The following is a 26345-nucleotide window of genomic DNA, read 5'->3' on the forward strand; positions in this document are numbered from 1 at the left end:
TTTATGTGGCACTCTATTCAACACATAACAAGCAGTTAAAACTGCTTCACCCCAAAGATTAGAGGGAGCACCTGAATCAATCAACATGGCATTTGTTAACTCAATCAAAGTTCTATTTTTTTCTTTCTGCCACACCATTAGATGCAGGTGAATAAGGTGGAGTAACTTAATGAATCACTCCTAAAGATTGAACAAAAGAATTGAATTCAGAAGAATTATATTCTCTCCCTCTATCACTTCGGAGTCTTTTAATTTTTCTACCGAATTGATTTTCAACCTCAAGGAGGAACTCTTTAAATTTGGCAAAAGCATCACTTTTATTTTTCAACAAATAGACATAAGCATATTTAGAACAATCATAAATAAAAGTGATAAAATACCTGTTACCTCCACGAGTTAAAATTCCCTCAAATTCACACAAGTCTGTATGAATTAATTCCAATAGCTCGGTATTCCTTTCAACATTTTTGTGAGGCCTTCTAGTAATTTTTGCTTTACTACAAGTCTCACATTTTTCAAAATCTTTTTACACTGAAGGAATTAAACCCAAGCTACTCATGATTCCCACATATCTACTATTTATATGACATAAACGTGCATGCCAAAAATTCAAAGAAGAGAGCATATAAAACTGAAGTAGATGCTTTATTATTATTCTCAACATTCAATTTGAACATGCCATCACAAGCATAACCTTTGCCCACAAATACACCTTTTTTAGTGATCACATATTGGTCAGATTCCATAGTTTGTTTAAAACCAGCCTTATTAAGAAGATAACTAGACATCAAATTTTTTCTCATGGAGGGTGTATGCAACACATCTTTCAAAGTTAGCACCCTACCAGAAGTAAATTTGAGTTCCACCTCACCAATTCCAAGCACATAAGTAGTATGTGAATCTCCAAGCATAACTGTTTTGGGCTCCTTAAAAGGAGTGTATTTCTTGAACCAATCTTTATTATAGCAGATATGCCTATTAGCACCACAATCTGCCCACCATCCTTCAACACTTTGAATCATATTTACATCAGTTATCATTGCCACATATGGTTCTTCAGTGACGTGAGCTTGAGGAACAGCCTCACGTTTTCGATAATTGTAATTTCGAGCAATATGCCCACTTTTGCCACAAACATAACAACAAACAACAAGTATATTGTTGCTTATTTTTTTGAAGGAGGATATTGATTCTTATTCACATAGATTGGTTTGCCTTTATTCTGTTGGTGAGGTTTACCAACTTTTTTTCATATTTTTCTTTTTTGGCTGCATAAGAGAATTTTTATGAAAATGACCATTGGGCATATTATTATTGGAAGATATTAAATTTACCTTGGAGGTGTCATTGTTTGTATCTTGCATAAGAACATCTTGACCTCTTGCTTCCTTCTCAACTCGGATGCGAGTCGTCAAGGTCTCCAAGGACATCTCATTTTGTTTGTGACGCATGGATTTTTGGAACTCTCTCCAAGTTAATCTACAAAACTTCTCAATATTTCTTTGAATAACAATGAGTAGTTCATTATAATCATAAACATTACATGAGAAATAAGTCAAGAGATAAAAAAGAATAGTTATACTCATCTTTCTCAAGTTGAGATTTCCCATATTGTCGAACGGTTTCTCTTGTGCATGCTCCATGTTGTGAATCTCCTTAAAATTGTTGGTGAAATTACAATAAAATTATAATTTCTATATGAGAAACTCGTTGACAAAAGGCTGAGGCGCGGGTATCTCGCTCTATTTCAGGAGATTCAAGCCCTCTGCGGAACAATGCTGGTGCACCAGAAATCTCTTGACTTGTCCCCTCCAGGATACAACAGCCCAACAACAAGTTGTGTGGCTCACACCAATCTGCACAAATTGGAGGAACCCAAAGCTCCACCAAAAGAACACATTTCTTTGGCCAAAAAACACACAAGACACTTTGGGGGATTTTGGAAAGAAAGTTGATGGGCGAATAGTAGTGTTTCGTAACAATATTACGTAAAAGCAATGATGTGTTTGAGCATGCAACAAATGGTGCTATTTAAAGGCTCTTAGGACACTCCCCACCATTAATAGGGTAGTAACCAAAAGCCATAGGTTACAAGAATTAAAACCCAAAATAAATCAAAATAAAACACCATGAGTTACAAAATAAAATTCAAAATAAATTATGAATTTAAACACACAAATAAATTCAGATTTTAAACACAAAATAAATTCACCCAAATTTAATTTCAATAATAAATAAAATATTAAAATGTAACAACAGTTTTGGTCAAGGTCTAGACTTCATGTGGGTTTGAATCTGTTTGATGTTTTGATTGCGTATGGAGTTTTAGATGATAAAGATGATTTCTTTTGGTTTTGGTAAAATTGTGTAGCTATTATTTGTTTATGATTTTTTTGTGATCTAGGTGCTCTGCGTGTTTATGGGTGTTGAGGACCATGCTTTGCTTTGTGGGATTGAGTGAGTTATGGGGGATGAATAACTTGTTGTAGCTGAAAAATAAGAAAGAAAAGGGTTTTTAGTCTCAAATTCTCACATCTCTCGTTGATTGATTCATTGCCTATTTAGTCTTGCATTGATCTGTTCCTGTTTCCATTAAAGATTCTGCTCAGTTTTGTGCCTAGCGCCTACTGATGTTGCATGTAATGGAAAGCCCTCCGTACCTGTAATTTTATTGACGTATACTAATGGATGGCAAGCTTTCGTGTGTGGTTTTATGAACCTATGCAATTGAGTGTGGGTTCTGAGGTATGCTTGCTAAGTTCTTTCGAGTGGTTCTGGAGTCATCATGAGATAATGAGATATTGTCATATTGCACGTGTTCATTTTCTTGATTGCCACTAAAGGATCAGAAGGTTGGCTTAATTACTTTTCAAGCAATCCTCTGGACTATAACAATATCTCCAACAGTATATGCTGATAAACTTGACGAATATACCGAATATACAGCTTTAGAAAAAGTCTTTTGTATGGTATATCTTTCTTGAAAATACTACTTCAATTTCAATTTGGGGTTAGCAAACTTTAGTAATATTACTAGTTGTTAATGGTCTTCTGACCTTGGTTTGTGAAGAAGGTATTGTTATAACCAATCAGTATCTACGAATAGTAGCAGTGTATATAATCTAATATAGAACACAAATTGAATATATAATAGCAAATAATTAATAGAAATCAAATAACTTTAATTCGAAATTGAATTTACTAACTTGATCAGATAGAGGCCTGCAGTGCAGTGACCTAAGACAGAAATTCGCCCCTACTTGTGCTGTAGATTCGGACGTCTATCTAGAGGATACAACTATCTGGTGCAAGTTCTTGCACAAGAACTTGACCCTGACGAATTCTACTTTATGTTTCTCAGAATAACTTTTTGGAGGAGGAAGAAGAAGATTGATTGATCAATGACGACCGAAGGTCGTCCTCATATAGAACCCAAGACGAGGAGTTACGTCGGTTGCGTCGGCAGTTGTTTGACGTTGTTCAATTCAATCCGCTGCAACTGTTCGATTATATCCGAAATTCAAAACAGTAAAGCAAAAAAGAATATCATATTTAGTCAAACCGAGCCCCAAGGCCCAAGGCCCATCTTTGACTTAGTATATATATATATATATATATATATATATATCTCCATATTCCTATGGAAGCCCAATAGGAAAGCCCACCGAATCCCACTCTTTGACTTGTTGCCCATTTAATTCTATACATGGGTGTGTCCTTAAAAAGGTCATGATCTTTCAAACTTTCTTCCATGTGGGACTAGAGTCCCACAAGTTCCAACAGGTATTTTGTTAGATACTTTGATTTGTAAATTGTCTTTATTTGCTAGTTTTGCTATTTGTTATCCATGGTCAAACTTATCTGCTATTTGTCTGGGTCGTGTATAGATGTTGAGAACCTTAAATGGGTTCAGTTATTAATTGCTATCAAGTTTGGGAGTTTTTTTTTTTTTTTTTTTTTTGGCAGAAAAGAGTAGCTTATATTAAACAGAAACAAAATACAAAGACCCAAACTGGGCCAACCAAGAAAAAACAGAAACAAACTTGATAAGCTATACCTGAAATTTACTTATAACTTGCATTTGAACATTTCTGTTGAATTATGTATTGGAATTAGTTGATACCATTTTAGACTGATCATACATTCATAGTTGGAGAAACTCAGGTAATTGGTTCTTAAGTTGCTTAAGTTGAGAGGGATTACTTACCCATGGATTGTGCATTTGGAAAACTAAGTTCAGAACTGTTAGGATTTACTAACTTATTTTGAACTTGATCTTTCCAGATTGGAATCTCTTCAGTGTCTTATACTTTCACAAGTTGGATGAATACATAATAAAAACCACTTGGGTGTTATGCCTTGCTTGTTATTTCGGGTAAATTGCTTTTTTCTGGTCAGCGGAAGGTGAGTTCACATGTTGTAAGCTCATAATTTGATTATACTAGTTGAATGGTTACTGGAGTTCTTATTTTCTTTGCAATTTGGCTAACATGGTTATGGAGATGAAACTTCTTGTTCATGTCAGACTTAACAGAATATTTTGCAATCATCATACTTTTTTGTTCTGGTCTGTTTCTGTCCAACTATTTTGGTTAATTACTCAAAGGTATCCTCTTTTGGAAGATTAATCTTCTAGCATGTTATAATTGAAGAATCAATACAGGATTAGAGTGAAAGGTGTGTGTTTCTTATTTAAGTATTGTTCTGACATGAACTGAATCATTTAGTTTTTGTGGAACTACATGGTAGTTAATGATTGCAGGTAATGCAAAGGATAGGTTGAAGTAACTATGTTAATCATTTAGGAAAGTTTATCAATTAGTTGGGGTGGACTGTTCTTGTAAAGTGCTTGTTCTCCTCACTGATGTATATAGGGTAGTCTTCATGTGTTAGTTTCTGGAAGTTTACGACGCTGCCTCTTGTACATGTAGCCTACCAATGTAACGTCTGTTTAAGAATTTGTATATGTAAATTATATGTAATGAGTGAGTATGTGGAAGTGGAAGCCTGAGAAGGATGCAGCAGTCTCTGGGAAGCAGACATATTCAGGTAAATTCCTCTTCTTTGCTCCTATACCACTTGTACAGTTGTAGGTATGTTCTTTTATTCATTTATACCTTGCTATTGAATGAGTTGAAAACAATGGCAGAATTTAAATGAATGTAAAGAATGATTGGAGCTTTAATGAATTTAATCTGGTTAGGCCCGAGACATAATTAAGGAGGGATCGAGTTCCCTTGGGTGAAAGACCCTAAACCTGATTGGGGCTTGTGGATTCAAGCGGATAATTAAGTAGGGATTGTGCCTGCCTAGGGTGAAAGACCCAAAACCCAATCAGAAATCCGCTTAGTACGGGGTGTGCTCGGTGGCCTTAATGCGAGCAATGGGCTCTAACTGGGAAAAGAGTAATAGAAAAGAGAACATTATCTAATAAATTTGTGCGTAACTTGGTGAAGTGAATGTTACAAATGCCAAGTTGCATGTGGAATGTTGCTTATCTGGTTTAAGCATTTTTAGAATGTGGATGAACGAATTGTTTGTGATTTAGGACAATGAAATTGTCTAAGAAAGAGTGAAATTTTGATACGAGAAGATAATCGTAAATGCAAACTCATTGCATATTTTTGTGGCCACTTAGTTTGGGACGATGGTTGGAAGGGCATAAGCAAAACAAAATAAAGTAGAACTGAATCTACACTAGTTTGCATGAGCTGACGATTTCATGAATATGAGGTTACCTGTTCTTGATAATAGCATACTGGAGTTCCCTGGGTACACTATTGCTGATACCAACAAGAAGATACTTGCCTGGTATGAGTTCCGAATTAATCTATGAGCTATTCGAAAAGAGAATGTCACATTTTAATGACCTATTCCCTTTTCTTCCCCACCTTGCCAAAGCTCACAGAGTGATACGCAAAATTTCACATCGGGTTCACACGTGCCAGTGTGTTTAAAATTTGTATTGGGGAAATGGGGGAGAAACTGAGTATTGAATATGCAATTGATGGTTGATGTGCAAGTGCACAATGCTGAAAATTTAGGATAATTTTTTTTTTTAGCAAGGCTAAGTCCTGAACTTGACAAATTAATTGTTTGCAATGAGTTTTTTTTAATTTCGAGGACACGGGGGGAATTTGTAATACCCGGTATTGAGAAGTTAACTAAAACAAATCAAATGTAAATGAGATAACTAAAACAAATCAAATGTAAATGAGATATACATTAGTTACTGGTAGTAAATCAGGAAATTGAGCACTCAGTGTGTATTCAAAGAAAGTGAAAGGAATTATATCTTTATAACTATGTGTAGGTCTCTGAGCCTACACGTGGTAGCATATTTCTTGCTGCCACATAGCAAATCGGGAGGAAAGGGGAAGGGTCAAGAGACTTCGAGGAGGCAAACAGAGAAGGAAAAAGAAAGATAGAAAAACGGGGGGGAGGGCAGGAAGGATGGGGAGTTACCGACTCTCTCTCTCACACATATTATGGGGGTGATCGAAGGTATAAAGGAAGGGATCTTTGTCCACAAGGGGGGAGAAGGAAAACCCATCCATCTTGTTCTTGATGGCTACCCAACTCCGTACCAACCATCTATAGAGGATAGATGTAGAAAAAGAGAGACGAGGCTTCGGGGCCAGGGTGTTACACAGTTTCACGGCAATGCATTGGATTTGGGGTATTTACCGCATATAAATTTAGGAATCTATACCTGATGCTTTCGGCTAGTGAGTGGTTGTAATTCAATCCATGAGCATTCATTCATTGTAGGACCAAGCACCCGATATTGAGTTAGTACTGTTAGTGCCATATTTGTGTAATTGGCATTTCCTAGCTAAACAATCAGGAGTCATATGTATTATAATAGTCCCTAATTGTGGAACTCAGCAGCTTGGATCACATACAAGACTCGCTACTCAACTCATCTCAGCAACTTCAAATGGTAAGTCTGCATTCATGTGTGTTATGTTACTTTTAGGAGTGAACAAGCTCTTCTATCCTAGATTAGGATAGCATAGTTTTCTGTTTACTAAATTGCTGAGTCAGATGTGCTTCTTAGTATATAAAATGGGCTTGCTATGAGACAGTGTTTATTATCCATGCATATTAAAAACGTTTTTAAAAGCCCATGCACAATAGAAACCCTAGCGTAGCTCCAGTGTCTCATAAGTATAAATACATGTTTGTTGAGCATAATAGTGTTACGGCTTCTTTTGAGAGAACCTTGAGCTTAAAAAGTTTTTCGATAATTCTTCATGAGTTGTTCCATGTTTAACTCTTGAAGGATTATCAGCATCTCAAATACCTTCTTTCAAAGCCTTGGTTTTATGCTTCTGTGTGTGCTGCATTCATGCATGGTTCGTGCTTTGAGGTGATTGACAACCGAGTCAAGTGTTGTGCCATTTCAAGATTGACGAAGGTAATCAGATCCACTTTCCAGATTCAGTAGCAAAGACAAGATCAAGCTGCCTTTCTAGTAGGGTTCTAGTAAGTAGAGTTTGTGTGAATTCTTTATATACTAATCTTTTATTAGTGGATTTTTTACCGGCATAGTGCCTGCAGTTGTTTACCTCTTAGGAGGGTTTTACTGCATCAACATTTCGTGTGTTGTTGATCTTATCTTATACTTGCTTTGTGTTGACTGTTGGCCTATTGACAACATCCCATTAGGCTGGGTAATTCTGTTTTTGCAATTTCTATTGGCATCAGAGTAGGTCGCTAGATAAACATAGCGTGATCCTGGTTAGGAATAGAATGGAAGGCACAAGTGATCGTGCTGCTGGGTCGACAAGCCATCCTCCATTTCTTGATGACAAAGCAAATTATGCGGCATGGAAGGCTAAGATGAAAGCTTTTTTGTGAGCTAAAGATGTGACTGCCTGGGCTATTATTGAAAGTGGTTGGGAGTATCCACAAAAGACTGAAAAGATCACGTCAAAATCTAGCGAAGAAACCTCTTTAACTGCTGGAGTCATAGTTGAGAAGCCAATGGCTGAATGGACTGCAGATGAAAATACAAAGAGTACAAACAATCAAAAGGCTTTGAACTCTATTTTCACAGCAATATCATCTGACAAGTTTCAACTTGTTTCACATTGTACCTCGGCAAAGCAGGCATGGGATATCCTTCAAGTCACTCATGAAGGCACCGCATCAGTTTTAGAATCCAAATTGCAGCAACTTATCACGCAGTTTGAGAATATGAAGATGGGTGATGATGAGAAGTTCAGTGATTTTAATGCTAGGCTTAATACTATAGTGAATGGTTGTTTTAACTTGGAAGATCCTATTCCTGAGCATCAAATTGTGAAGAAGATACTCAGGTCTCTTCCCTTGAAATATCACTCCAAGAAGATAGCTATCCAAGAATCAAAGAATTTGAATACCTATAATCTTCAGGAGTTGATTGGTAATCTGACAACATATGAGATGGAGCTTCCTGAAGAAATGAAGAGTAAAAGTATTTCTCTCAAAGTTGAGTCTGAGACTACTGATGAGAGTTCAATTCAGAGTGAAACTGTGCTTCTTGCAAAACAATTTCGGAAGTTTCTAAAAAGCAAGAGGGCAAAAGGGAGTGATCAGTACAGAACAAATTCAAATATTTCAAACAGTCGAGCAAGAGAACAGCCAGGTGACAAGACTGCGAAGTTTCAAAGAGCAGTTGAGAAAAGGACAAATATTGGTCCTAAGTGCTTTGCTTATGAAGGGTTTGGACACATAGCTTCTGAATGTGCAAATACCCTGAGGAAAGCTAAGGTGGTCAAAACAAGGTTTTGAATGTAACCTGGAGTGACAGTGATTCTGATGATGATTCAACATTAGAAGATGATTGTAGTGTAGTGGCTTTAGTTGGCTTGACGACAACTGTCGAAGGAGCTGAAGGTGATGAACCAGATCTTGAGGAAGTTTTGCAGCAATACATTGCATTGTCAGATGATTCTGAGATTTTGAAACAAAAGAATCAAGACTTGACTGCTCAAGTGGTGAGTTTAAAGAAAGAGATCAGTAGGATTGAAGATGTATTTCAATCCCAGTTAGAGGTAGGTAATGAAGTGAGAATGTCTCTGGTGAATGATTTTCAATCTCTTCAGCAAAAATATCAAGAAATGTGTGATAAGGTGGAAGTTCTGCAAAATGAGAAGACATGCTTAATATGTGAACTAGAGCAGGTGAAGATTAAGGCTGGCTGTATTCTCTCGAGCGGTGAAAAGTTGGATAATCTTCTAACAAGTGGAAAGAAAGCTGGTGACAAGAGTGGGTTGGGATACACTAGTGAATCCATATTAAAAGTTGAACCTGTGAAGTTTGTGAAGGCCACTATGCAATCCAGTTCTCAAGCTACTCTTCGAGTTCCACCTAAGCAAAATGATAAGCCAAGAAACTTTGTGCTGATATGTCATTTCTGCGGTGTTCGAGGACATATTAAGCCAAGATGTAATAAACTTCGAGGAATGGTACTTTTTCATGGAAGAAACAACTTCTCGAATAGAAGATCTCCACAACAGAATTTTGATGAGAGCTTACCCACTTATGGAAGAAGCAACACATACTCAGGTAACAAATCTCTTCAACAGAAACTTGATGAGCATCTTAGAGAAGCAAATAAACTTTCCAAGCTCATTTCTTTATCAGTGTCAAGGGAAAAATGAAACAAGTTTGGAAGAGAAAAGATGCTCTTGTGTTTTTTTTGTCAAGATGTGAATTTGAAGACGAGAATTGCAAAACTGAAGATGTGAAGTGTTTGGTTGCATTGACGGCTCTGTCTGCTAGAAATTCTGAAGTATGGTACCTTGACAGTGGTTGCTCAAGACACATGACGGGAGATAAAACTTGGTTTTCCTCTTTTACTGAAACAAACAGTGGGACTGTGACGTTTGGAGATGGGAAAAAGGCCAAAATCTTAGGCAGAGGTACAGTGTCAGCTCCTGGAATGCCAAGTCTGGACAATGTGATGCTTGTTGAGGACTTAAAAGCAAATCTCATAAGCATTACTCAATTGTGTGATGACATTGGTAATGTATGGTTCGACAGAAAGTAGTGTAATGTGAAGGATTTACAAGGAAAAGGTGTCTTGACTGGGCAAAGGTCAAAGGACAACTGTTACTGCATCTATGCAAATAATTCTGAATCTATGAGTTGTAACTCTGCCACTGATGATACTTTAATCTTATGGCATAGACGACTTGGTCATGTAAATTTTTGTGATCTTCTCAAAGTCTCAAAGAATGAAGCTGTAAGGGGTCTACCAAAGTTAAGTGGAGTGGCTGAAGGTGTGGGCGAAGGGTGTCAGCTTGGGAAGCAAACAAAGAGTCCTCACAAGCCAAAGCTCAGTATTTCAACGTCACAACCACTTGAGCTTCTGCATATGGACATAGTCGGACCAGTCCAAACTGAGTGTATCGGTGGGAAGAAGTATTTTTTGGTTGTTGTTGGTGACTTCTCAAGGTTCACTTGGGTAGCTTTTCTGCATGACAAGACTGAAACGTTCCAGAACTTCTTGATTCTATTTAATAGGATGCGAACTGAAGTTCAGCCGTATAATAGGAGTGAAGATGATGATCACTCCTATAGCTTCAGTATTGGAAGATTGAGAATTGATCATGGCACTGAATTTGAGAATGCAAATTTTGCCGAATTTTGCAGTGAAAGGGGGATATTGCATGAGTTTTCGGCTCCTATTACATCCAAGCAAAATGGAGTGGTTGAGCGGAAGAATAGAGTTGTGCTGGATATGGCCAGAGTTATGTTTGTGAGTGCAAAAATAGCTAGACATTTTTGGGCAGAAGCAGTGAGTACAGCATGCTACACGATTAACAGAACATATTTTAGGCCAGGGACGAAGAACACTTCTTATGAACTGTGGAAAGGAAGAAAACCAAATGTCAAGCATCTAAAAGTTTTTGGCAGCTCTTGCTACATTTTTCGAGACCATGAGAAACATGCTAAGTTTGATTCTAGAAGTGATGTTGGCATTTTTCTCGGATATGCACACTCCAGCAAAGCTTACAGGGTCTTTAACAAGAGAACAGACTGTGTTATGGAATCAATAAATGTTATTGTTGATGATCTATTCCCACAAGAAGCATTGTTGTTGAAGATGATGAGGACCTCACAAGCTCATATAAGTTGCAAACTGAATCTGCTGCAGATTTTTTTGGTGAAGAAATTGATGACTCTACTCCACCACCGACCTTGAGAGCTGGTGCAAGACAAGTTCGAAAAGACCATACTCTTTCAGATGTGATTGGAGATGTGAATGAGCCAAGAAAAACCAAAAGTCAGATTATCTCAGAAGTATCATATTTGTGCTATGTTTCTCAGCTAGAACCAAAGAACACAAAGGAGGCCCTTGTGGATGACGATTGGATTGTGGCCATGCAAGAAGAGCTGAATCAATTTGAAAGAAATGAGGTATGGTATCTTGTTCCTAGACCAAAGACAGCCAATGTGATCGGAACAAAGTGGGTATTCCGGAACAAGACTGATGAAACTGGTCTAATCACAAGACATAAAGCACGGCTTGTTGCTCAAGGATACTCATAAGTTGAAGGGTTAGATTTTGGAGAGACATTTTCTCCTGTAGCTAGATTAGAATCAGTGAGACTCCTTCTTGCTATGGCATGTCATCTAAGATTTAAACTCTATCAAATAGATGTGAATAGTGCATTCTTAAATGGAGTACTTCAAGAAGAAGTTTATGTGGAACAGCCACTGGGATTCAAAGATCCCCACAATCCTGAACATGTGTATCGTCTCAAAAAGGCTCTGTATGGCCTGAAACAAGCACCTCGTGCTTGGTATGAACGTCTTTCGACACATCTGCTGCGAAAAGGTTACACAAGGGGTGTAGTTGACAAAACCATGTTTGTCAAAAAGATCAACAAGGATGTCATGATTGCCCAAGTATACGTGGATGACATAGTATTTGGGTCAACATCAGACAAGTTGGTCAGGGAGTTCACTGATGTGATGAAGCATGAGTTTGAAATGAGCATGTGTGGAGAACTAACTTATTTCTTGGGTCTGCAAGTGAAACAAATGGCAGAAGGTATGTTCATCTCTCAAACGAAGTATGCTCGGGATCTTGTCAAGAAATTTGGTCTTGAAACCTTGAATGCAGCAAAAACTCCTATGGCTACACATGAAAAACTCCACAGAGATGTCGTTGGAAAGAGTGTTGATCAAACTCTGTACCGAAGTATGATCGGCAGTTTATTATATCTCAAAGCAAGCAGACCTGACATAGCATTTAGTGTGGGAATCTGTGCTCGCTTCCAAGCAGATCCTAAAGAGTCCCATCTCAAAGCAGTTAAGAGAGTTATTAGGTATGTTATTGGAACTGTGAATTTTGGCTTGCACTACTCTTTTGAATCTAATGCCGAAATTGCAGGATACTCAGATGCTAAATGGGCAGGTAATGTTGATGACAGAAAAAGTACCTCTGGTGGGTGCTTTTATGTTGGTAACAACATGGTTGCTTGGCATAGCAAGAAACAGAACAGTGTTTCCTTGTCTACTGCTGAAGCAGAGTACATAGCTGCAGGTAGTTGTTGCACACAATTACTTTGGATGAAACAAATGATGTGTGACTATGGATTAAAACAAGGGATGTTAACTGTTTTCTGTGATAATATGAGTGCTATTAGTATCTCAAAAAATCCAGTTCAACATTCTCGTACAAAACACATTGATATTCAGCACCATTTTATTCGTGATTTGGTTGAAGATAAACTGCTTGCACTTGAATTTGTTTCCACTGATTATCAGCTTGCCGACTTATTTACAAAGCTTTTGGATCAAATACGTTTTGAGAGTCTTAGAAGATCCATTGGAATGTGTGACATGAGTTAGTTCCTGGTCTCACCTTGCACTTGTAGCAACTGTGTGTATGCATGTAGTGTATTTTTTTCTTCTTGTCCTCATTTAGCTTAGAATTACTTTTCTATCTGCATATTTGTTATTTCTGCCATTAGGATTCCAGGTTTATTTCAATCCTAGTTTAGGATACATGTTCTGTTGCATTCCTAACATGTGCATTGTCGTATATTATCACCTCAAGAGCAACTCCTGAACTGAGATTTAGTTACATATCTTGACCTTCTCTTGCAGTGATCTGTTCTTGCTTTTTGAGTGTTTAAACGTTCAGAATTAAACCCTATTTCTTTCACTTCCTTCTTGTGTTTACGGCAACTATCCTTGCTTTGTCTCTTGCACTTGCACACCTAAGATGTTGAGTGAGATATGCAGACCGAGTTACCACTATTGTAATGGCACCATTTGCTCTTTAAGGAGACATCCAGTCTACCACCAAATGTAGATGGGACACCTGCCTTGTAAAGCTAGAGTGTTTCAGGTCGAAACGGTGGTGGTCTAGGCAAGTCAGGCTATCTCCAAATGTAGATGGGACACCTGCCTTGTAAAGCTAGTGTGTTTCAAGTCGAAACGGGGATGGTTTGACTTATGATCTTTGTGAAAAAAAAAAAAAAAAAAAGGGGTAGCAACCACACAAATGGTATATCAGTTGCTCAAAGCTCCAAGTACCCTCCAAGATCTTGTCTCCATTTATATTTACACAAAAATTTATATATCTATATATTGTGCCTCTTTGTGATACTCTCTCTAAAGCCTCTGATGATCTGGGTTCACTTTTCAGCATCGCACTTTTAGTACCCTAACTCAATTTGGTTTTTGAAATCAATAGTGTTCAATTACTGTGATCTGTTCTCTTTCAAAACTGTGAGTTGATGCTCTTGAGAAGTGCTCATGTCGGTGTTATCTGTGAAAAGCTCTGCTTGACTGCTCTGTGTGTGGTAATAGTCTGTCTCATGCATCATCTCTGCTTGATTCTTCTAATCTGTATTAGCTACAAGTTGCAAGTTACCTGGTTCCTGTTTTCTCAATGCTCCTGTGGTCTTTTAGTTTTCATCTCTGGTCTGTGTGTTCAAGGGTGATGTGTATGTCGCATCCTAGCTTTAGGATTCATTTGCACTTTGACTCCTATTTATTTGTTCTTTTGTTCTTCCTTTTGTTTTTTTTATGTTTTTTATTTTATTTTTTTATTTTTTTGCTTGTGTTTTTTCTTCATATTATTAACATAAAAAATAAATAAATAAATAAAAAAGTTGTTTTTGTCTTTCCTTGTCCTTGTTAGTCTTCTTGCCTTCTGTCTGTTTCGTTGCTTTAGGTCTCTTGTTAGTCTCCTCGTCTTCTTCTCCTTCTTTGTTTTCTTGGAACCATTCTTCTTTGTCTACCAGGGTTCTACATCTTCTTCTTATGGCTCGTACGCGAGGAGGTCGCACTCCTGGTCAAGCTATCATCCCATCTACTGTTCGTCCACTGCAAAAGCCTGCTTCTTCTTCCGCCGCCGTTTGCCATCCTTCCTCCACCATTGCGGCCACAGCTGCTCCTCCCTCCCATTCATCGGCGCCGTCATCTTCTGCACCTCCCATGAAACGGTCCGCCTCTCATCCACTCGCCTCCACCGCCAAGAAATCCAAAGGTCTGTCTGGTTGTCTTTCAGAATGGGATTCGTCTCGGTTCGTCTCCAAGGCTGCGCGCTCAGAATATCTTTTCTCCCTATACTTCTCAGCGGAAACTATTTTGTGAGAAAACATTTGATCTTGAAAGTCTGGGTAGTTTCTTTCAGAAGTTCTTGGCTAACATGCAGTGGGATGTTTTTGTGGAATGCTTGCCTGAGGCGAATGAAAGCATGGTCAAGGAATTTTATGCTAATTTTCCGTCCGATATTGCCTCTAGCAATGAAGTGTGTGTCCGACAGCAGCGCATTCCTTTCTGTGCTGAAACCATTCGTCAGGATCTTCAGCTTCCTGACTCTGTTGTTACTCATACACACTACTAAAAATAATTGTTTTTGCGACGCCTATTTTGCGACGACAAATTGGGCTTTTGCGACGGAAAAAACTTCTCGCGACGGAAAATTAAGCCTTTTGCGACCGAAATGTTGGCGTTGCAATAGGTGGCGTCACAAAATCCATTTGCGACGGTAAAATGCCGTTTCAAAAAGTATTTGCAACGGAAAACTGTTGCCGTCGCAATGGCTAAACTATTTGAGACGGGTACTTTGCCGTCGCAAAAAGATATTTCATTTTTTAAAAAAAATGGAGTGAATTGGTTGCGACGGATACTTTGCCGTCGCAAAAGAATATTTCATTTAAAAAAAAAAAAATGGTGTGAATTGCACACCAAAGCTAGTACCATCTATAGCAATTATTATGAACCGACAAATATCAAATTACAATATGAAACCCATCATCTATAACCAAGCAGCAATCAAGAGTAAGCCAAAACAACAGCACTGCAGCACCTTCACTTCTAAAAGATGGCCAGACTATCAACCACAGCTGCTGCCTAAGCATACTTTCAAATTTATATTAGGATCCACACCAGAACACTTCTAGCTGGAGCAGCCCCATTCTAATCCTCCTACATAATATGTATATATCAACTTTCAAATACAAGAAAATGGAAGTAAATGTTTGCATATACAAAACGTCCTTATCTGACAACCTACACCAATCAACCTGTTAACATAAACTTTAAACAGGAATTATCATTAAGAAAAGATAAACCTCTATTAAGTTAATTTCTGAACAGACATACAATAAGACAAAAAGCAAAGTCATCTTTGTACACTTAGCCAATCTCAGAGGACATTACTCAATCAAGCTGTTCCCACATACCACATCGATCTGTATTAGAATTATCATCGGTTTGCATTACTATGGTATCATCAATAAAGAACAAAACCCCATCAATCCAGTCGCCAGAAACAGCAGAAAGAAAAGAAATGTGATTTAAGCATGCTTGGGATAAACCTTAACTGTCAATGCAGGATATTCTATTAAGACTTAAGACCTCACATTCCTGAATCCAAAACCAGACTACAAAAGCAGTAAGTTACAAAACTAGACCATCCAATTCTTTATTAAAAACAGCACCAAGACTAGCAAACCCAATTCAAGTTTCATCACAATTTGCAAAACCCAAATGTGATCTCTCCTAATGATCAACTTGCACCCAGGGGTGGCCTGCAAGGAATGAAACTCACCTAATTAATGAAAAGATGATGCCATAACTAAAACCGAATTCTGATCAGGATAAGTTTATGCATCTTGAAAAAGCTGTCAATTATAGAAGCAATCTACTCAGGCTTTCCTTAGAAGTTCAAAGAACTCTAACTTCAACTACTGTGTTTTTGTAGTAAAGAGGTTCTAAATTCCTCACTAATCTAATATGCTAGACCAACATAAAAATTATCAGATTTCATAATTAACAATCCTAAAAGAATGAATGAATAAATAAACAAACAAACATAACATAACAAGAAATTAAAAAGACTCACACAAAACTTCGTGTGCAGTCAGCCGCTTTCTGGGGTCTCGGACAAGCATTCTCCTTACTAAATCTTTGGCACCGTCAGAGATACTAGGCCAGGGATCTGATGAAAAGTCTAGCTCACCATGCAAGACCTGATCAAATATTCCTTGCTCCGTTTCTTGTGGAATCATAATGAAGAAAAGAGAAAAATTTGGAAAGTTATTATAATAACCATCAGATCCATAAGATGCAGAAAGAAAGCACAAAAACAAGATCACACATCAAAGATATAGTAGCAAGTCGACAGTACCCACCAGCCCAAAATGGAGGTACCCCACTTAATAAAATATAAAGAATCACTCCAGCGCTCCAAACATCTGCTTCTGGACCATAACGCTTTCGTAAGACTTCTAGAGCGACATAATATGGGCTCCCTACCACATCAGTAAACTTTTCTCCTGCAAATAGACAATCATGAGTTTTTTATTGAAATCTGTTTAATCTTCGAGTCTAGTCATATTATTTGATGAAAAGAAAAATAAAGCATAATATCGGGTCAAAACGCACAGAGCAGCATGCTTTACCATAACTAACCATAATCTGGAAACAAGCACATCCAAAACATGAATATATGTGAATTAGGAGCAGCAGTTCTGTAATATATTGTTAAATGTCCTATACTAATCATATATAATCCATTCTAGAAGTTAACATTGCTTTGGTCCTTATTTTGAATTTCCATTTGATAGCATATATTCTAAGACCACCACATATGGCAAAGAAAGTCTCCATCATGAAATTTCATACCTTCATTTTCAGCAATCACCAGATTTTAACCCCAAGAGAAAGTTTACATATGAAATATGTTATAGGTCCCACATCTTGACCATAGTGTATAAGATTAAGTTTCAAGGAAAGAAAAGAAAAACTTTCAGCCAAATCCATTAATATGACTATTTGTAGCAAACATCTAACATGCGACTGCTGCTTTTGTTTAGTCATTACATATAGAACACTCAAAACAGTTAACAAGTAACCCTTAAATACCATGCACTACAAAACAGGATGAACCGATGAATAGAAAGTTAAGAAAGTTCAAGGTTGAAACTTTTAATTAGTAAGGATGAAATGTTGAATCTTAATTCTTGGCATCACAAGTTTGTCATCCTGGTCTCAGCTCAAGGTACGCATGCTATTGAATGGTCTCAACTCTTGGACTTTTAAGTAAAATTTTATTTAAGAAGTGACACATCATGGAGAGAAATTAGCTCAGGTAAATAGGAACCTTAGAAAGTTTCACTTTTTTGGTATTATGATATGATTTTATTTCCATTTCAAAATCTGAGTCCCAAGGAGCTTTTAGTATTATGATTGATGATTACGACCTATCATCTTGCATCTAGTGATAAATTCACAAAAATATTGCTCCATCAAATTTAAACATGTGATCTAAAATCTTATTTTCTCATTAAATTAATTGCATTCATGAAATGACAGAAATGTAAGTTAAATATTACGTTCTAGTGATTAATCTCTTTTTCTTTTGTAATATTTTGTGAATGTCAACTGTGCACAAGATTTTGTGAAACAGAAAATTCCAATAATTGATCTTTTGCCCTGTCATATAAGCTACCTATTTGAGGCCAGTTAAAAGTGAAACCGGACTATTGTCCAAAATAAAAGAAAAGAAAAGGGTGAACCAGACTTTTGAATCCAGAATTAAGTCTTTCAGTCAAAACTTTGAAGCTGAAAATGACACTTCAAAATTCTAATTCACCTTAACAAAAGCGATACAAGATATAATATGGCCTTTGGTGGTCCAGTTACATATGAGGTTATGGTCAAAGCCTGGATGTTAGACATGATTCCATCAGAGACATGCTACAAAAGCATAATGGTATAGAAAAAATGAAAAGTTCCAGCCATATATTGTTAATTATTAGAATGTGATTGAATATTAAACACAACCGATGTTGTAAGACTGGTGAGTGACAGACATATAACCTTGAGCATCAAAACTGAAAGGGCATAAATGGTAAGAGTTAAAGACTAATGATACCAAAACCACACTATGAAAGATTTAGAATTACCTGGCTTCAAGAAAATAGATAATCCAAAATCAATAGTTCCATCTGTCTTGATGGAAGAAGTCTAGCCGTCCAGCCTTCAATCTCCTTGACACCAACATCAAAGCGAGGACTGATAACCCCACACTTGTTCAGCCTCCCATTGAGTTCAACCACAATCTTTCCAGATTTGTGGTCATCAACATACTCAAACTCTCCAATATAACCTGCAGAATTTCAGACCCAATAATCATACAACCAAACAATTCCAGACCCATTAATCACATAATAGCCAGCTTCAGAACCCATAATCAGATAAGTAGCTAATCTCAGACCCAGTAAATCATCTAACCAAACAATTTCAGACCCAGTAATCAGATAACTAAGCAATTCCAGACCCAATAATCACATAGTTCGATTAGCACAACACACAACTCCAAAAGTACACATGATATAAAGATTCAAGCTTTATTTTTCAAAATACAAAAAGGAGTGAAGAAATTACAGACCGTGCTTCTGCATAACGATAAGGAACTTGATGATGACCTTGGACGAAGGCCTGATCATGACCTGTCTCTTGCCCCTCTTCTCTGCGTTGTACATGCTCTTTAGAGCATCATTCAAAACGCTGACTCTCACCATTTTTTCGCTTCTTTTAGATCTGAAAGCACAAGAGAATCAAATTCAGAGTCAGAAATCGTGATGGGTCAGCTGTTATTAATCGATTCGTGCATTTTGTGGAGATGGGTGGAAAACAAAATCCAAACACTCAGAAAAGTATCCATCAGATTAATCTACAAACCATCAATCATAATGTAAACTTTATGATCAAAATTGCAAATCTGACGTCAAATCAAAGAATCAAAATCTCAAATTTTAATCAAATCTGGGAGATGAGATTTGAAAACCAAATTTTAATCAAATCTGAAAGATGAGATTTAGCCGAAAGGAGAAAGAGAGACAACAGAAAGATGGAGAAAGACAGAGTGAAAAAAAAAAAGGATAAATTAGAGCAAACCTAATGAGCGCCAGATTCGGTTCAGGCCAGCCTTGGAGGACCCAGCCGAGGGTGCGTTTGGGTCGGGATTCATGCAGTGCTGATCGATGAAGAGGACTGGGTAGAGGAAATTGGAGGCCTTCGAGGCGTGCTCGAGAGCAGGGTTGTCGTGGATCCTCAGGCCCTTGGAACCTGAGTTTGGACGAAGACAGAAACCCAAGTTCTGAAGAGAGAGAGAGAGAGAGAGAGAGAGAGAGAGAGAGAGAGAGAGAGAGAGAGAGAGCTTGGGTGAGCTTGGGCGAGAACAGAGAGGGAGAGAGAGAGCGCTTGGGCGAGATAGAGACAGAGAGAGCTTGGGTTAATTAGGGCTACAGATCGAGATGTTAGCGGGGAAATAGAAATAAGTTATGCGACTGCAAGAGGAAAAGGCATAGCAATTGATTACAAAGTTACTACGGCAAAGATTTTCCGTCGCAAATGATAAGACTTAATTGCGACGGAACATTTTCCGTAGCAATAGAGTTTCAATTGCTATGGAAATCAATTCCGTCGCAAATTTCCGAAGCGAATGCAATTGTTTTTAGTAGTGACAACTTGCAAGGCCCATGTTGCTACATATAATAAAAATTCCTTGGTGGAGAAGCTCTATTGGGATCCGGAATCTGTCAATTTCTCTGATACTTATGCTACCTTGGGTAACCTGTCTCAAATGGGAAAAATATACTATCACTTTGTTCTGAACTTTGTCTGGCCTTCTACTCAAACCAGTCAGCTCTCTGTTCAGGCTGGTGCCTTGGCCCATGGTCTTTATGATGGTTCTCTGTCTCACATTCCTATTCAGCACTATGTGTTCGATAAGATCCACAAAGCTGCTCTGCTTAATCACGCCAGCACCACTGCCCGCTTAGTCTTTCCTCGAATGATCACCAAGATTTGTCATGGTCATGGAGTTCCAGTTTTTGATGATGACGTTATCACTCCTGCCAAAGTGGTGGATCTTCATAGTATTCTCGAAGTGATGGGCAAAGTTCACATCCTGGCCCCTCTATCACTGACGAACTTATCTTCAAAATGGTTGATAAGCGTATTGCAGGTCTTGAGCGAATGTTGACTCAGTTTGTTCATGCTGTCGATGATCGTATTACTAAGTTGGAGAATGTTGTTGCACCTTTTGCCAAATCTGTTGTGACCCACACTCGTTCTGTGCTCCGTGCCTCCACTGGTCTTGCTGCTGTTATTGTGGAAACAGATTGTCCCATGATACCAGTTACTCTTCCGCTGCTGCTTCTGAAGATGGTTTTGAGCGCGAACTTCGCTCCAAGATGAATGCTGATCGTCCTTCTCGTGTTGGTCGCTAGTCCCTCTGTCTCTCTCATGTCTTTTTTGTTTGTTTCCTCTTGTGATCTGTCACTTGTGCATCTATTTAGGGGGAGCCCATATTTGTTCCATGCATCCTTTGTCTTTTCTAGGCAAAAAGGGGGAGACATATATTTTGCTTATGAGTTAATCGCCTATCTTATGGGATTATTTACTATCTATGTTTATCATGTGTGTGAAAATTATTGATCGTCTGTATGTTTCTCTATCCACAACAGTTCACAGGATTGAAGTTCAACGTTGATGTGGTTAGGATAGTATAGGGACTGTTATCGAGTTGTAATTGGTGTACCATATTATTTTTGCCTAGGAAATGCCAAAGGGGGAGATGGTTAGTGTCATATTTGTGTAATTGGCATTTCCTAGCTAAACAATCAAGAGTCATATGTATTATAATAGTCCTTAATTGTGGAACTCAGTAGCTTGGATCACATACAAGACTCGCTACTCAACTCATCTCAGCAACTTCAAATGGTAAGTCTGCATTCATGTGTGTTATGTTACTTTTAGGAGTGAACAAGCTTTTCTATCCTAGATTAGGATAGCATAGTTTTCTGTTTACTAAATTGCTGAGTCAGACGTGCTTCTTAGTATATAAAATGGGCTTGCTATGAGACAGTGTTTATTATCCATGCATATTAAAAACGTTTTTAAAAGCCCATGCACAATAGAAACCCTAGCGTAGCTCCAGTGACTCATAAGTATAAATACATGTTTGTTGAGCATGATAGTGTTACGACTTCTTTTGAGAGAACCTTGAGCTTAAAAAGTTTTTCGATAATTCTTCATGAGTTGTTTCATGTTTCACTCTTGAAGGATTATCATCATCTCAAATACCTTCTTTCAAAGCCTTGGTTTTATGCTTCCGTGTGTGCTGCATTTATGCATGGTTCGTGCCTTGAGGTGATTGACAACCGAGTCTAGTGTTGTGCCATTTCAAGATTGACGAAGGTAATCAGATCCACTTTCCAGATTCAGTAGCAAAGACAAGATCAAGCTGCCTTTCCGTAAGTAGAGTTTGTGTGAATTCTTTATGTACTAATCTTTTATTAGTGGATTTTTTACCGGCATAGTGCCCCCAGTTGTTTACCTCTTAGGAGGGTTTTACTGCGTCAACATATCGTGTGTTGTTGATCTTATCTTATACTTGCTTTGTGTTGACTGTTGGCCTATTGACAACATCCCATTAGGCTGGGTAATTCTGTTTTTGCAATTTCAGTTAGAGCAGGTTGGGAAGCTTCTAATCCTGATTGATGAGCCAAGATGACCCTCTCGTCAAAAAGCACCTGCAAGGCTGCAATCAAAGATGAAATAAATACAATCACACTATTTCTTTACAACAGAAATCTGACACTTGACTTTAAAGATAGAGAACCTTCATAAGAGGAGCACAAAATTAAGCCTTCCTTTTTTTTGGGCGACCCTATAACCAATTCCTAGTACCTCTGACATTTTTCTTCCAACTCAAAATAAGCCGCTGGTCGCTGAAGGGCAAAGAATATTCCAAGATATGCTGCTAATGTCAAAACTAAAGAGGATGTCAAATGTAGGGGTTTATGGTATAATTTGCCAGTTATAATTCTTCTCCAAACTGGAGGATATATATAGAACTACAAATTGCCTATAGCTAAGAGTGAATGTAAATACAATAAGTCATGAACTACAGCTACATTAATTACACAAGATTTGTTGCTGCTGCTTTGTTCTTCATGTCAGGATTTGCTGCAGACTTTGTTCTTCGTGTTGATATTAGCTCACTTAACACTCCCCCTCAAGTTGGGGAATAGATGTCTCGCATTCCCAACTTGTCTAGTGAGCTGTGGAACACTTTTCCAGAAACAGCTTTAGTAAGAATATCTGCAAGTTGATCTTCAGTAGGTACATGTGGCATGTTGATGATTCCTGACTCCAACTTCTCCTTGATGAAATGTCGATCAACTTCAACATGTTTCGTTCTATCATGTTGAATTGAATTGTGTGCTATATCAATGGCTGCTTTATTGTGACAGTACAAATTCATAGCATACTTGGGTTTGAATCCCAAGTCTTTCATTAAATTACGAAGCCATAACATTTCGCATACTCCATGAGCCATTCCTGTATACTCTGCTTCTGCACTGGATCTAGCAACCACTTTTTGCTTCTTGCTTCTCCATGTGACCAGGTTACCTCCCACAAAAGTAAAATAACCTGAAGTAGATCTTCTATCAGTGATAGAACCAGCCCAATCTGCATCTGTGTATCCAACTATGTCTGTATGGTTGTTCTTGGAGAACATGATCCCTTTACCGGGATTTGTCTTCAAATACCTCAGAATTCTATATATTGCTTCCATGTGATCTTCACTTGGTGCATGCATGAATTGGCTTACAACACTTACAGCATATGCAATATCAGTGTGTGAGAGATATATGATCTTGCCTACTAACCTTTGAAATCTCTCTTTGTTAGTAGGCACTTGGTCTGGATATTCTGCTAATTTGTGATTTTGCTCCATCGGTGTATCTGCTAGTCTACATGCTAGTAAACTGGTCTCTATGAGTAAGTCAACCACATACTTCCTTTGAGATAGGGTAATGCCTTCTTTTGATCTAGCCACTTCAATTCCCAAGAAGTATTTCAGTCCTCCAAGATCTTTCATCTCAAAAGCAGATGATAGATGTGCTTCCAGTTTCTTGACTTCTTCCGGGTCATTTCCTATTACAATCATATCATCAACATAAATGATAATTGCAGTAAGTTTATCTTTCATGCGCTTTAGAAACAGTGTATGGTTAGAGTTGCTTTGTTTGTAACCAAACTGTTTCATAGATTGGCTGAATCTTCCAGACCATGCCCTGGGGGATTGTTTTAGTCCATAAAGGGACTTTTTCAACTTGCACACCATTCTTGCCTGTGAAGGTAGAGAATAGCCAGGAGGTAGATCCATGTAGACTTCTTCCTTCAAGTCTCGATGTAGGAATGCATTCTTTACATTAAATTGCTTCAGAGGCCAGTCTAGGTTAGCTGCTAATGACAGTAATACTCGAACTGTATTCATGTTGGCCACTGGTGCAAAAGTCTCCTGATAGTCATGTCTGAGTATACCCTTTAGCAACCAACCTGGCTTTATATCTATCCACTGTACCATTAGCTGCATACTTCAATGTATAGATCCATATGCACCTTACTATTCTTTTCCCTGCGGGTTTTGGCACTAGTTCCCATGTGTGACTCTTTTGCAAGGCTTCCATTTCATCTTCCATAGTTTTAGTTCACTTAGGATCTGCTAGAGCATCCTGCACTTTATTTGGAATGACAATAGCAGATAAATGAAATACAAAAGACGCATATGACTTGGATAACCTATGGGATGACATGTAATTGCTTATGGGATATTTGGCCTTGACTTTAGGATCTGGTTCATATTGAGCTTTTGGTTGACCTCTATTTTTTCGAAATGGCAATTGGTACATGCTGGTGGTGTTACTTGGTCCTATTTCAGGGGAATGTTCAACATTTGTATTATCATGGGATTGAAAGGCAGGGTCGGTAATTACCTCTGGATCATCTTGAAGGGGCATTGGATTTGATGTAGTACTAGAAGGGGGGAGGGTGTCGTCTGTGTCTGTAGCTTCTAATACTGGTGAGTGGTGGCTACTCTCAATTATTGCAGAATCTGGTGAATCTGGGCCAGTAGTTGGTAATGCAGAAGCTGGTGAATCTGCGCCTGCAGTTGGTAATGCAGAATCTAGTGAATTTGTGCCTGCAGTTGGTAATTTGTCACTATGTACTTGATTGTCGATTATCTCGAAAGGACAAGATATATCCGAAGGCTGCTCTTCTACATCACTATTCTCCCCCTGAAGAGGAATCTTCGGGGTAAAATAGAGATCATGTTCACAGAATGTGACATCCATAGTAACATATGTTCGTTTAGTGATGGGATTAAAGCATTGATATCCCTTTTGAGTAGAAGCATAACCAATGAAGACACACTTTTCAGCACAAGCCTCCAGCTTAGTCCTCTGGTTTCGATGGATATGGACATAAGCTACACAACCAAAAATCTTTGGATCAAGGGCATGGGTAGGTGGTAAAGGTAAGTGTTTGGACAAGGCTTGGATAGGTGTTTTTGGTGGTGGACTATCTTCCCCAAAAGAGGTTTGGAGAGCTTGTGTGGGAAGTCGATTTATGAGGTAGGCAGTATAAGGATGGCATCACCCTAGAAATACTCTGGCATATGAGCTTCAAGCAACATGGATCGAGCAACTTCAAGAATGTGGCGGTTCTTGCGTTCCGCCACACCATTCTGCTGAGGTGTATGAGGACATGTGGTCTGGTGTATGATTCCGTGAGTATGGAGATATTGGCGAAAGGTATGTGTGACATATTCTCCACCATTATCTGAGCGGAAAACTTTAATGGGAGTTTGAAACTGGGTATGGATCATAGCATGAAAGGTCTGAAACATAGAGAACACATCACTCTTATGTCGCATCAAATAGATCCAGCTCATTCGGGTGCAATCATCAACGAAGAGAATAAACTATTTCATACCAGAGGGTGTTGCTGGACATGGCCCCCAAACATCAGAGTGAACTAAATCAAAAGGTGCAATACTTCTAGTAGAACTCAAAGGATAGTTCACACAGTGACTCTTGCCCAAACTACAAGTATCACATTTAAAGTCTGATGCCTTATGATGCTGAAACAATGAAGGTAGTAGATTTTGAAGATAACCAAAAGATGGATGTCCCAATCTTTTATGCCATAACCAGATCTCTGCTTCGGTAGACGAATGCTTTTGAACTTGATTCACCTCACTTACACGACGATTACCAGCAGATGTCATTTCCATGTAGTACAATCCCCCCCTTCTCAATACCACGATCAATGATTTCCCCTATTAGGATGTCCTGAAATATACAACACCATGGGTAAAGAATCACACAACAATACAACTGTTTAGTTATCTGTTTGACAGATAAAAGGTTATGTGATAATGATGGCACATGTAAAACTGTATCAAGTGTAATAGAATATGTCAAAATGACAGATCCAGCACTAGTAATAGGATACGAAACACCATTTGCATTGGTCACACCAGATCGGTGAACTGGGGTCAAATTTTGAAGGTTACTAGAGTTCTTAGTCATATGGTCCATTGCACCAGAATCGATTATCCACATATCTTTCCAATTAAAGTCAGAAATGCTAGGCAGGGAGGAACTCAGTGTACCTGAGTTAGTCATGAATGCAAAGGCAATGCCACCTGTGTAATCACCTTCAGTTGGTTCTTTCGGAGTTGGTGAGGCAATCTGAAGGGCCGCCTTACGTTTGTCTTTGGGCTGATATCCTTTTTCGCCTTTCACTTGGATTTCGTTACGACGGGCAACATGCGCATCCCACCATTCTAGATAACCTTTCAATTGAAAACAATTATCCACAGTATGTTTCAAAGACTTACAATGAGTGCATTGCATTGGTGCTAGAGTGGGTGCTTTCCAAGAGTAGGCAGATGGCGAAGACTGGGAATTACGAACATGTGGTGGCTGGTATTGAGTATGCTTGGCAGAATCTGCAGG

General features: G+C 38.3%; 2 protein-coding genes across 2 annotated transcripts; both read right to left on the bottom strand.

The window, feature by feature from the left end:
* Positions 1 to 16020: 16020 nt before the first annotated feature.
* LOC112201345 (calcium-dependent protein kinase 1-like) lies at positions 16021 to 18462 on the bottom strand (the record flags this gene model as incomplete). The annotated part of the gene is made up of 4 exons (XM_024342235.2): positions 16021 to 16049; positions 16364 to 16516; positions 16653 to 16796; positions 18429 to 18462. Coding segments are annotated over 4 exons (360 nt in total), but the record flags the coding sequence as incomplete, so codon positions are not given.
* A 2-nt stretch (positions 18463 to 18464) lies between these two features.
* On the bottom strand, positions 18465 to 19046 carry LOC112181941 (40S ribosomal protein S15a-1-like; the record flags this gene model as incomplete). The annotated part of the gene is made up of 2 exons (XM_024320346.2): positions 18914 to 19046; positions 18465 to 18631 (listed from the first exon to the last, which is right to left on the bottom strand). Coding segments are annotated over exons 1-2 (300 nt in total), but the record flags the coding sequence as incomplete, so codon positions are not given.
* Between the last annotated feature and the right edge of the window lie 7299 nt (positions 19047 to 26345).

This window comes from Rosa chinensis, chromosome 1, assembly GCF_002994745.2.
Source record: "Rosa chinensis cultivar Old Blush chromosome 1, RchiOBHm-V2, whole genome shotgun sequence".
In the NCBI taxonomy this organism is placed as follows: domain Eukaryota; kingdom Viridiplantae; phylum Streptophyta; class Magnoliopsida; order Rosales; family Rosaceae; genus Rosa; species Rosa chinensis.